Source organism: Nothobranchius furzeri, chromosome 17 (genome assembly GCF_043380555.1).
Source record: "Nothobranchius furzeri strain GRZ-AD chromosome 17, NfurGRZ-RIMD1, whole genome shotgun sequence".
Lineage (NCBI taxonomy): Eukaryota > Metazoa > Chordata > Actinopteri > Cyprinodontiformes > Nothobranchiidae > Nothobranchius > Nothobranchius furzeri.
This window is the reverse complement of record NC_091757.1, coordinates 39,304,581-39,318,131: the sequence shown is the minus strand read 5'-3', so window position 1 is coordinate 39,318,131 and position 13,551 is coordinate 39,304,581. Positions and strand designations below refer to the sequence as shown.

The 13,551-nt window shown below is 42.1% G+C and overlaps 2 protein-coding genes across 5 annotated transcripts in view; both read right to left on the bottom strand.

Annotated features, from left to right (window-relative positions):
* LOC139063607 (oocyte zinc finger protein XlCOF6-like) overlaps positions 1–3,461 on the bottom strand; it is a 67,442-nt gene extending 63,981 nt beyond the window's left edge. The window contains exon 1 of the mRNA XM_070545975.1: positions 3,061–3,461. The gene's annotated coding sequence lies outside the window, so the exon portion shown is untranslated. The remainder of the gene's footprint in view (positions 1–3,060) is intronic.
* A 145-nt stretch (positions 3,462–3,606) lies between these two features.
* Positions 3,607–13,551, bottom strand: part of LOC139063606 (oocyte zinc finger protein XlCOF6-like) — a 158,028-nt gene continuing 148,083 nt past the window's right edge. For 2 of the 4 annotated variants that reach the window (XM_070545971.1, XM_070545970.1), the window contains 2 exons: positions 10,455–10,530; positions 3,607–6,375 (listed from right to left, as the gene is read on the bottom strand). In XM_070545971.1, coding sequence (XP_070402072.1) covers positions 4,694–6,375; positions 10,455–10,530 — 1,758 coding nt within the window. In that variant the 3' untranslated portion in view covers positions 3,607–4,693. Of the gene's footprint in view, positions 6,376–7,602; positions 8,338–10,454; positions 10,531–13,551 lie in introns of those variants that run through there. The other 2 variants (XM_070545972.1, XM_070545973.1) reach the window with 2 other exon arrangements.

The window sequence follows — 13,551 nt, the reverse complement described above, 5'->3', positions numbered from 1 at the left end:
TTTTGCTCACTTTGTAGTTTTTGTGTAATGTCATATTTTCTAAAATACTCACGTTAAAGTCATTAGAGCACAAAAAAATGCACTTACAAAGCTTCCTTTAGAAATATTATATAATATTTCATAAGTCCCAATTTTTTTACATGAATTTCATCCTTGGCTTCAGCCCTAACAAAATATAATAAAATATGTGTGTGTTTCTCAGATTTAACCCCTTTATTGCCAGGTTTATGAGCAAAACCCGAAGTTTGAAAACTGTACAAAAAATGAAAAAATCAAATCATTTTTTGTGTGTTATGTCCAGATGACCTTTTTTGTGGGTAAGTTGTCACAGCCTTGGAGTGTCACAAATAGGCATCAAAATATTTTTTGCTCACTTTGTAGTTTTTGTGTAATGTCATATTTTCTAAAATACTCACGTTAAAGTCATTAGAGCACAAAAAAATGCACTTACAAAGATAACCAGTTGAACACTTTATTAAAGCACACGAACAAAGAAAAAGTGTGTGTGTGTGTGTGTGTGTGTGTGTATGTGTGTGTGTGTGTGTGTGTGTGTGTGTGTGTGTGTGAGAGAGAGAGAGAGAAAGAGAGAGAAACACAGAGGGGAGTGAGCTAACAGCTGCAGGCTGAGCACACAACTGTTGAGTGCTCCTTGCACACAGCCTGACCACATGCTTGGCAAAAGCGTGCATGCACGCTCCTCTTCCCTCTGCAAAGGTGGCATTTTTCTTTGTCTGCTCCTGGGCTGGTGCTGCACCTGCAACAAAGCTGCAGCGCTGCTGGACCGCGGCAAGCGAGTGCACCTCGCCTGGGCTGGTCTCACCATGGAGCTCCAGATGCTCCTCTTCTGCTGGTTCCAGGCCAGTTCCAGACAGCCACAGGACCAGGGCATTGTAGGCGCTCACATCTAACATGTTGCAGAAGAGCGACATGGGCCAACGTCTGGTCTTGCGGCGGCAGCTGAGCTGGAATAAAAATAAATGAATAAATAAATTACATATGCAATTAGGTTGGTGAATTATAATAAAACAAAATAAAATAAATAAATTACCTTGTCCAAGTTGTCATCTGCCCCTTTGCAGCGGTTGTAATCGATGATTACGGTCGGCTTCTGCTGCGGTCCCTCCTGGATCTGAACCTGATGGGGTTTGGTGCCGAGGAGCAGAATGTTCTGCCGGCGCTTTGGAGTAGCTCACCGCGGTGGCGGTGGAGGTGAAGCCGAACAGGGAGGACAGACCCGCTCTGCTTTTCATCTGGAGCAGCTGTGGGGGCAACTCTGGCTTGTTGCGCCTAACTGTTCCCACAAGACAGATTTTTTTTTAGCAGCTCCTCTCCAAGAACCAGCGAGCTGTCCTCAATAGTTTGGATGTAGCTGACAGCGAGGCGGGTGATCCCACAATGGCGGACGTCTGGAGCCCGAAAGGGAATCCTGGTGTCGGGGACCAGGCGATCCCGCTCTTTGATTGCCACAAAGGATGGTCCCATCTCTCCTCTGCGGCAACCACCTCCTCATCTGAACCTTCTTCCATTTCTTCCCCTGAATCAGGCCCTGGGGTAAAGGCCTGATCTTCAGCCTCTTCATCCGAAGAACAGCTGTCATCCGTGGATGAGGATGAGGCTGACTCTCCCTCTTCCTCAAGCTGCTGAAACACCTCCAGGGCTTCATTCACGTTGAATCTTCTTCTCATGGTTGCGGTTCAAAGAAATGAATCCTGATCTGAGTCTCATATATGTACTTTTAGTCAATTGGTGCACCTGTGTAAGCTGCCCCTACTGAATGTAAACAAAATTCGATTCTGCAGGAATTTGTTTTGAAAAACAAATGTACGCCTTTGAAGTTTTTCAGCCTTCATCTTAGCTTTCATCCATGCAAATGCTTTGTACTTATTGAAATAACATTTTGCAAAAGTAAAATCATGAATGAGTATCTGAAATTTTGCAGAAAATCCTGAAGTCAACAGAGTGTGAGAACCTGTGCCCCCCCCCCCCATACACTCCCATTGCCCACACCTGCTCAACCACTCCAGATAATGATCACAGATCTGTCTTTTGAAGATCTGTAAAGTGCTTGGATACCTACATACACGCATGCCTGCACAATCACACACAAAGGAACACATGTCAAAATGCTATTTTGCAGAATGAGCTAATTTTGTACATTCAGTCAGGCTTATTTTTTGAAAGAACACTGAAAAAGCACAATTACCAAAAATTCAGAACACACACATGCAAACTATTGTATGGCATCTCTAAATAACACACAAACAATTTTTGCAAAATATGTAATATAATGGGCAGTCAGAGGTAAAGAAATACAGCTAAATCATTCAGTTTAAATGCTGGGTCAGCCATTGCCCTGCTATATATGGAGAAAGTATGCCATGTAGTGAAAAACGGTAAAAACTGCTTCTTACATTTGTGATGAGACTGTATACATGGGCACAATCATAATTTTTTAAAATTATGCCAATATATATGCTAATTCAAAATATATGATTTACATGAAAGTCAATGGCACAAAAAATGCTTCAATTTGCTTAACTGTACAAAATGATTTCCACGTTTTAAAAAAGTAGGTTGAATATTTTTTCAAACTTTTTTTTGTAATTCCTTCCAAAATACACATCCTCCATAAAAATTAGATAAATTGCATTAACATAGCCAAAGTTATTCACAAAAATACACGTGTCAGCACAAAAAAATGCTCTAATGTGAGGTAAGGGTTAAATATATATTTTTCTCAATATATAACCATATTTGATAAATATCATGATAAATAACATTCAACTGTTTGTATTTTAACATTGTCCTTGTAGTTTTATAAGCTGATAATTAAACTGAAGCAAACATCTTTACTGTGAACTAAATTTACTGTGTATCTTCATTCCTTTTGCCGTCTCTTTTCATTTGATTTTTCCTACTGGGAAGCTAGAATTTCCGAGGAGAAAGCGAACGCACCATCAGCTGATAACAACGGTGGCAATGGAAGCTAACATATCAAGCTAACATTATCTTAAACAGTTTATTTATCTGCTGGAGCAGATTAAAACGATGATGCCTCACACTTAGATCGTTGTCGCTGGTTTTATCTTCACCCAGTCACCCGTCGCTTTTAGTAAAGTGAAGCCAAACTTTAGAGCGCATTCATGTTCTTCTAGTCAGTGATTTGGAGTTCTGAGGAGAAAGCGAACGCACCATTAGCGAAACGGAGGCTAACATAACAAGCTACCGTTATCTTAAAAATTTTATTTACCTACCGGAGCAGATTAAGATGAGGATGTCTCACTTAGATCGTCGCTGGTTTCATCATCACCCAGTTACCCATCACATTTAGTGAAGTGGACCCAAGCTTTAGCGTGCGTTCTTTCTACCATGCTGCTCGGTTTACAACTCGCTCGCAGCGGCCGACGACATAACGCTCTTGTGCATGCGCAGCTGTCTTGGCAAGTTCTCGTTATGAAGGACGGGTACCAAAACAAGGCACCGTTTCAAATGAAGTGAATCGGTGCTCGGTCGGTACTATGGAATTCGGTCGGTACCTTAAAAACTACCGAATTCTGTACCCATTCCTACTCAAGGGCGATTAAGAACAAAACGGGGACACTTCCCAACACCTGATTATCCATTTCACACATGGACTTTATTGAACTATCAAAGATGCAAGAAACAAAATATTGTTTAGTGGTAATAGATGCTTTATCCAGGTGGCCAGAAATATATATCCCACAAAGAAAAAATACGCTTTAACAGTGGCAAAGGTGTTGTGCAATCATTTTTTTTCCAACTTACAGAATTCCATTGGTTATTAGATCAGATAATGGGACACATTTTGTGAATGAGGTATTGACCAGGTGCTCTGAAACATTAGGGTTTGGGCTGAAACATCGTTCTTATCACCCCTCTTCAGCCGGCTTGGTTGAACGTACAAACGGAACGATTAAAAATAGATTGGCGAAAACAGTGGCTGAGACAGGCTGTCCATGGCCAGAGTGTGTCTCACTAGTAAAACTGTGGATGAGGGTAACAGCTCCCTCTGGTGGACCAACACTATTTGAAGTGGTTTATGGAAGATTTCCTGTTCCCCATATCATGAATCCTGTGGTCCACAGTGGCAGAGAAAATACTTTAGCAGATTGGATGGTTAAATTGTTTACTGATAAACAAGTCAAAATAAACAATGATCTCCCAGAACCCTCGTGTGCTTAATCGCCCTCACAGGTAATGAAATCAGGAAATTGGGTTCTGATTAAGGTGCTGAAATGAGACAACTGGCGCTGCCTGAAGTGGGAAGGCCCGTTTCAAGTTCTCCTTACCACCCCACTGCTGTAAAGATTGCCGAGAGGCCATCTTGGATTCATCTATCCCACTGCAAGCTCATCATCGACTAACTGCTATTAGAGCACAATGAAGTCCGGCTTCAATGGCGTGATGGTAACAATAGGTACTCATGTCTCAAACCTGGTGAAGATAAACATCTGCTCCAAGCTTGATGGTTACACCATATTGTTGATTTTGGTATTCACGTTCATGGCCCTGCATTTCAATCAATCAACTTTATTTATATACACCACTTAATCCTGTAATACATGCAACTCAAAGTGTTAACAAATTAAAAAGGCCCCACATACCCTCCCATCCCCAGAATTTTAAAAACAGCCTGACAATAAAAACCCCATCACAACACTCCTCCACCCACTCACACACACACACTTGTGTGGATGCTCGTATGTCTCTTTAAATGTGTCTTTTGGTGAAATCTTTGTCCACAGAGCTCACAGACAAAAGGCTTCTCTCCTGTGTGAACTCTCATGTGTTTGTTTAAACTTGCCTTTAGGGTACATCTGTATCCACAGAGCTCACAGGCAAAAGGCTTCTCTCCTGTGTGAACTCTCATGTGTGTGTTTAAATTTGCCTTTTGGGTACATCTGTATTCACAGAGCTCACAGGCAAAAGGCTTCTCTCCTGTGTGAACTCTCATGTGTTTGTTTAAAATTGCCTTTAGGGTACATCTGTATCCACAGAGCTCACAGGCAAAAGGCTTCTCTCCTGTGTGAACTCTCATGTGTGTGTTTAAATTTGCCTTTTGGGTACATCTGTATTCACAGAGCTCACAGGCAAAAGGCTTCTCTCCTGTGTGAACTCTCATGTGTGTGTTTAAACTTGCCTTTTGGGTACATCTGTATCCACAGAGCTCACAGGCAAAAGGCTTCTCTCCTGTGTGGACTTTCATGTGTGTGTTTAAAGTTGCCTTTAGGGTACATCTGTATCCACAGAGCTCACAGGCAAAAGGCTTCTCTCCTGTGTGAACTCTCATGTGTCTGTTTAAATGTGCCTTCAGGGTACATCTGTATCCACAGAGCTCACAGGCAAAAGGCTTCTCTCCAGTGTGGACTTTCATGTGTGTGTTTAAAGTTGCCTTTAGGGTACATCTGTATCCACAGAGCTCACAGGCAAAAGGCTTCTCTCCTGTGTGAACTCTCATGTGTCTGTTTAAATGTGCCTTTTGGGTACATCTGTATCCACAGAGCTCACAGGCAAAAGGCTTCTCTCCTGTGTGAACTCTCATGTGTTCGTTTAAATGTGCCTTTTGGAAACATCTGTATCCACAGAGCTCACAGGCAAAAGGCTTCTCTCCTGTGTGAACTCTCATGTGTCTGTTTAAATGTGCCTTTTGGGTACACCTGTATTCACAGAGCTCACAGGCAAAAGGCTTCTCTCCTGTGTGAACTCTCATGTGTTTGTTTAAACTTGCCTTTTGGGTACATCTGTATCCACAGAGCTCACAGGCAAAAGGCTTCTGTCCGGTGTGGCCTTTCATATGATGGGTTAAATTGGACTTATGGCTAAATCTTTTTCCACAGTCATCACAACAAAATGATTTTGGTTGTTTCATGACTTTTCTGCATGAGCCTCCATGTTGCTTCTCTTTCACACATTTTGTATTATCCGAACACTCTGAAGACTTTACTGCTGAATGACTTGTCATTCTCACATGTTTCTGAAGAGACCACTTGTGGAGGAACCGTATACCACACACAGGGCAGCTAAATGATTTGTTGACTGTCTTAATATCTGACTTTGAAGACTTGTTCTCATTACAGCCATGGTCTCCGTTTCCAGGTTCTGGCCCAGAGTCTGAATGCTCAGAGTCTAGATTCACATCATCTTCATCTTCTCCACCAACTTCAATCTCTGAAGAATCAGACGTCTTTTCATTAGGGTCCAGATCTAGGTTCTTGCTAGTTTCTGCTCCTCCACCAACTTTTGCTGTCATCTGCCCAGCCAAGCTGCTGGTTGGGACACCTCCATCTTTCATTTGATGGTTGTGGAAATGTAAGAGCAGAGGTTTCTCATCCGTCTCTTCTCTCTTCCTTGAAACTGCAGTGAACCAAGCAGAAATATATAACATAAAAATATTCAGTAAAAAGAGAAGACAAAATACCTAGGGGTGTTTTTGCAATCAGTAGTATACATAACCAATGTTGGTAAACACATTACTATTTATGGTAATGCATTACTTTTACAAATAACTATGAATCTAATGAGCTGCTTTTAAGCCCAGACATCACTATGCGATTGGTAGAAGGAAAAAAAACGCGAACTGCAAATTCTGATTAACGCTTCTCAGAGCCAGTCAAACCAGCCGTCCGTCGCTGCTACTGTGGAGCCTAGAGATAAAATTATGTTTATTAATTCTTGATCATGGACTCAATCAAATGAATGTAATATGTATTTCTCTATTCCTCTCTGCATGCCCACTAGTTCAGAACTCATTCAGACACACCCACACAAGCCACTCACACACAAACACACACTCTCTCTCTCTCTCTCTCACCCCCCCTCTCTTCCCCCACCCCCCCCTCGTGCATCTTGCCACAGTTATAACTGTTTGACTTGTTGATCATTGTCTCCTCCCTCCAACTACAGGAAATGGGTTATTGATAAACATATTGATAAAATCCATGACAGACCCTGACAGCAGCATCGCATCAGCCCCTCCCTTCCTTTCCCTAACACTGAAGGCGCGCAGCGGCAAAAATGTAAACATATCTGCTGAACCTTTGTGAGAGTGCTGTACACGGCGCGGAGGAAGCTCGTTAAAATGTGTCAAAACTGTAACTGTATTTTTCACTGAAGCATGAAAAAGACAGTGTTGCTCAGTGCAACACTTGTCATGGAGAAGTTTCCCGTTGTGGGACAGACCCAGGGACATTTAATACATCGAACCTCATTGCGCATTTGAAGAAGCATCACACAAAGCTGCATGAGGATTTTCACAAGACCACGGAGGCGAAGAAACAATTCCCTGGCGTTAAACAACAAACGCTGCCTGAAACCTTTGCAAAGCATGAGAATCTCCCGAGAGATACCAAAAAGGCATTAACCCTAACAGAGAAGATATGCCAGTTTATTGTGCTTGATGACTAGCCCGTCGGTGGTGAGTAATGTCGGGTTTAGATGCTTAATTGAACACCTCGAGCCTCGCTACGTAATGCCCCCAGCCGCCACTCCATTGTCAACAAGACCATACCCCAGATTCATAAACAAGTTAAAACGTGTATTGCTACACATCTGGATAAAGCAAGTGCTGTTAGCTTCACTTACTTTTGGCAGACTGTGAAATTGAAACGTTGGACACAGAACTTGTAGCAGTTGCAGTTTTTTTCGATTGCTAAAATTCAAAAAGCAAAAATGAGGCACAATTTTCACAACCTCTACTTCTGTTCCCAATTGCTTGACTCAATTTATCACTACTTAAGATTTCCTTATCATATTAGAACTCTGATTTTCCTCCTTTACACTCTGATGTCAATTTCACATTACCTTGCTGTCAAAACACAACACACAATTTTCAGGTTTACACACACTTTCCACATAAATTCTCAAAGCTTCAATCAACAACACACAAATATTCAAATCTCCAAACTTTCGGGTCTGGCGAGCAATTTGCAATCAAGGACTGCAGCATAAAAGTAAGTTTCCACAAGGCTACCCAGGTGTATGAGTGGTTTCAGGACCACCCACGGTATTCCATTTTATAACATCCACCTTATTCCCCCTTCCTCAATCCCACTGAGGAGTTGTTCTCAGCCTGGAGGTGGAAGGTGTTCGAAAGGAATCCACAGAGCAAGGTCCCACTGCTTCAAGCCATGGAGGAGCCTTGTAGAGATGTGGCCTTTGAGGCTTGTCAGGGCTTCATGAGGCACTCGAGGCGGTACTTCCAGAGCTGTTTGGACCAGTAGGACATCGCCTGTGATGTTGATGAGGCCCTCTGGCCAGAGAGAGACCGGCGGCATGATGCCCCATGATTATGCTTGGGGGAAGGGGGGGGGGAGAGTTAACTGTAAAAATAAAATGTTTTGTCTCAAAATTTGTGTGTGTGTGTGTGTGTGTGTGTGGGGGGGGGGGGGGGGGGTTAACTGTAAAAATAAAATGTTTTGTCTCAAAATTTGTGTGTGTGTGTGTGGGAGGGGGGGGTGTTAACTGTAAAAATTAATGTTTTGTCTCAAAATTTGTGTGATGTCTAATGTTTCTCTCAGAGAAAAGTGGGCACTGTCATACATTCAGTGTGTAATTCCTTGTGTTGCCTTTCGACAATTGTGTTTTCAGTTTTGCTCTTCAGTGTTCTTTCCATGCTTGGTAGTGTTCACCCAAAGGCTACTTGTGTTTAAGCAATGAATGGTATGTGTGTCATGTGAAAATGTGGCTGTGTCTACCAAATGAAAACACGTGTGTCACGGTCTGAGGTGTATTCCTGCTGTCACTCCCTTTCTCTTGAGTTTTCCCTCTGCAGGTAGGTGTGTCTGGAGGTTAACCAAGCTGCAGCAGATCTGCTCATCAGCCAGCCAGGGGTATTTAAGCAGCTGAGAGACTCCTACACTTCGCTGGATGATTACTCTACCTGGGTACCTTCTAAGCCACCTCGTCACAGTATTTTCGAGCTCTTAGGACCTTTTGAGATTTTAGATGTGTATTGGATTTTGGATTTAGCATTTTACCCTTCCTGCTCTCGTTCACCAGATCAAACCTCCACCTTCATCCCCGACAGGCTATTCTCTGGAACTCCAACCTGCTTGTCTCTCAGCTTCTCCCTGGCCAGAACCACCTCCAGCTGCCCACCTAAGCTCCCTGGATCTCAGCAAACTCAGCTCCCTCCACGTCTCCCCTTCTGGATCTCAGTCTCAGGAATCCCCTCTCAGCCTAGACCGGACCACTCCTCCCTCAAGCTACTTTCCCCCCTCTACAGACTGTAAGTCCCCCGCACAATTCAGATTCCTTGTTTTCCCCCTCGAGTTGGATCTAACTCCCATCTGTCCACAGATTTCCTGCACCGGCTCCCTTTATGAAAGAACTCAGCTACATTCAAGCTGCCGGAGTTTGCGCAGCGTGCGCGCCTATTGAATCTGTGTGTGTGTGTGTGTGTGTGTGTGTGTGTGCGCGGCACAGCTCCATGAGCCGCTCAAGTCACCGCGTCTCGTTATTGGAGCTATTTAAACCAATGTTGTAAAATTACTTCTGCCCAGCCCAGATGTGCTCACTTGTGCACCCGTGAGCCGTGGTTCCGCTGGAACGCGTCTGACCTTTGACAGACGCACTCTGAACTTCAGATCTTCAGCTCGCTGTTAATAGCCTGAATGGGAATCATTTCTTGATTTATTTAGTTACATCCACAATGTTCTGTGTGTGAGGTTTACAATGTCAGAACACCTGCATGAGACAGGGTGTTAATTACAATCTGCCAGAATGATTCACCACCTTCAGATTCCTCCAACACCGTTAAAAAAGATCAAATGCGGAACATATCGGCGTGCGCAGGCCAGAGTGCTGAAGCTTGGCGCACTGTTATGAGGCTAGGGCACATATGGAGGACAGGCGCGCAACAATATACTTGTTTTCAATTACAATTATTGTGCCCACTTTTTCTTAGGCCCACCCACAAATGAGTTTCTGGCTACGCTAATGGTGACATATGACAGACTTCTCTGAGCTCCGCAGCCATTACACTTTTCACCTCGCGCATCCCCCTTATTAAAAAATTAAAGTGATGGGGGAAAAGGTCGATCATATTTTTTTTAACCCTGTCTGTTTAGCTTGATGGCTGAAATATATATATATATATATATAGCCATGCCCTGATGTGGGGGCTGGGGAGGTGTGTCGACATGGTCGGGACATAGAAGGGGGTGCGCGGCTAAATAAGTTTGCGAACCACTGCTCTAGGAGGCATCCTAAAGAAAGTGGTCGGATCTTTGAAATCTTTTTTCCTCAAAATGTTGCTTGCTTTAATGTCTTTTTAAAAGTAACCAGACTACACCTCTACATGTACAACACATGTTTTAAAGAATATAGATTAATAATTCTTATGTGGGCTTATTAGTATTATTTGTTTATTTCAAACCATTTTGTTTGAGGTCGTTCACGCAAGACATACATCCGAATTAGATTTTTGCCTTTACCTTCTTCAGTGCCTCTGCCAACCAGCCCCGCTTCAGCAGAGGGAGCCGGTACAGGTGCAGGCTCACTAGCCTTGCTCTGCAATGAAAAATATAACAGTTTAATCAATATGGGTGGGACAAACTACCAGACATGAAAATGTGTCAATAGTGAAAAAGGTGAGAAAACGAAATCCACCAGCAAGTTTCTATTCTTAAGTTTGAGCTCACTTTAGATTAGTTGTTTGGATTAGTGACGGTAAAAATTGATTCATCAGGGTTTCCCCCAGTGCTTTATATGCCTGGCAGATCACTAGGCTTTGCTTGGCCACCCGCCAGGATAAGAGTCATGCCCCGCCCCCCTCCCCGACCCTACTGTGTCCGCTGACACGAATGGCGCAATGAAACTAGAGCCCTCCATCAGCTGATACTGTGAGAAACAGCAGCGGAACGTGTGGCTTATAAAATTTTCTGGGGAAAACCCTGTTCAATTTATTAAATTGAGTTTGAGTCACTCACCAAAATTATTCAAGTTTTTTTATTCATTTGAGTCTTAGTCAGTGCAAAATAAAATAAAATCACTCAAACCTAATTTGCTTCTCTTTCCTTGTACATCGTACCACTGAGTGATAAAAAAAAATAATAAATTTGACATACAGAAATTATTTTTTATTTTTAAATAGTGGTGGAACTGAGTATTTTTTTAGACTGCTTGTTAGGACAACAAAAACAGACAACATAAATTATAATAAAAGAACCGAGAGGGCATGTATTTAAAAAAAATAAATAAATAAAGAACAGTGAAAGGCAAACTAGGGCTGGGGGTAAACGATTATTTTTCCTTTTTTTTCCAAAATATGTTTATGATTTTCAGATTAAAACAGAACAAAAAACATCAACCCCCCCCCCCCCCCACACACACACACACACACACACATCGGCGACAAAGCTGACAGTTGTGACTCTTCATTTAAAGCTATATGTGTTTGGTGCCAGATTGAAATCGTATTTCTAACCATAGGGTTTTTTGTATTTTTCAGTATTCTTTTAGCTGTATCTGAATAAACAGAAGATTGTAATGGCAGTCCTATGTTGTTATTCCAGGGTATCTGCAGGTTTATGGGAGCCAAATTTAAGACTTTTTAAGACCTTTTTTAAGGCCACTTTGACCAAATTTAAGCTATTAAAAAAATTAAATTTAAGCTCTTATTTCCAGCTATTGCCTGGAACTGGTGCTAACCACATCGCGAACGTGGGATTAGCCATCCAGTTATACCATTAAAATTCCCCATGGCGCAAACTCCCACTAGCTTAACCAGCTAATGTGCTCATCTAAAAATAGCCCCCTTTCACAACCAGCTGAATGTGTACGGTTCCGCTTACGCCAACATCATACACAAAAAATGCTGAACACTAACTAGAAATTCACGAAACTTTTATAGAAATAAAAGAATCTTGTTTGGTGGGCCTTTGGTAATTTAAGACCTTTGGAAACTGTATTTAAGGATTATTTGTCATTTTTAAGGCCTTAAATTTTGAAAAGCAAATTTAAGACGTTTTAAGACTTTTTAAGGACCCGCGGATACCCTGTATTCTCAATTTTAACCCAGGAAGGAGTCTCCCTAGTTGGAAAATAGCAAGTAGCTGCCCTTAACTGGGCTGCCCAATAATACATCTTCATATTGGGCACTCCAAAGCCCTCCACGCTCATAAGGTAAGTATAGCAGGGAGAGGCGTAGCCTGGGTCGTTTGTTGTTCCAAATAAAACTGGAGAAAAGTTTATTCAGTGATGAAAACATAGAGTCTGGGGTATATAGGGGGATGGACTGAAATAAGTAGAGAAATCTTGGTAGAATTGACATTTTCAACATATTAATGCGACCTATCATAGAAATCGGCATCCCATCCCACCTTACCAATAGCTCTGAAACTTTTTGTATCAAGGGGTCATAATTAATGGGAACAATTTTCTTTATGTCAGGGACAATCTGTATTCCCAAGTAGGTAAAGCCTTCACAGGTACTGGTGAATTGTGTCTGGATATGAGGATTGTTTTTATTTAGAAATAACAAGGAGCTTTTCTTCTGATTAATCTTGTACCCAGAGAAGTACCCAAAATTCGGAAGAATATCGCCCACTGCCGGAACCGACTTCTCTAGGTTAGTTAAAAACAGAATGATGTCATCTGCAAATAATGATACCCGATGTTCGACCTGACCTATTCTTATTCCAGTTAATTCAGAGGAATTGCGTATCGCCATAGCAAGTGGTTCAATGGCCAAAAGAAACAATAACGGACTGAGTGGGCAGCCCTGTCGAGTAGACCTACCAAGTTGTATAGGCCTTGATATCTGATTGTTTGTTACGATTTTGGCTATCGGTTCCGTATATAACAATTGGACCCATTTCAGAAATTCTCCTCCCAAATCGAATCTCTTAAGGGTTTCAAAACGGTATCTCCACTCTATTCTATCAAACGCCTTTTCAGCGTCTAATGATAAAAAGGCATGGTCAGTAGCAGATTGCTTATCCCACAGTATATTCAGAAGCCGACGAGTATTATAAAAGGCCTGGCGGCCCATAACAAATCCATTTTGATCATCAGAAATTAATTTTGGAATGTATGAATTAATCCTACGAGCTAGGGCCTTACACAATATTTTAGTATCACAGGACATTAGTGATATGGGACGGTATGAGCTCATATCTGTTGGGCCCTTACCAGGTTTTAAAATGACTGAAATAGATGCCTCTCTCAGAGATGGTGGCAAAATGCCTCTTTCATAGGACTCATTAAATATTTCAAGCAGGTGTGGCAATAATTTGTCAGAAAATGTTTATGTATTTCAATTGGGAGTCCGTCCGGACCTGGGGCTTTGCCGCTGTTCATAAGACCCAGTGCTTCTCTGAGTTCCTCTATGCTCAACTTAGCATTAAGGGCCTGTTTGGCTTCTTCGGGAAGGGTCGAAAATTCCAATCGGTCTAAAAACTGGTTTTGTGCATTTTCATTTTCATTCTCAGGGTATTCTGATTTATATAAATTTTCATAATAGTTGGCAAAAGTGTTATTTATATTTTCCGGATCCGTGATCTCTATTCCATCGTCCAATATAATTGAGTT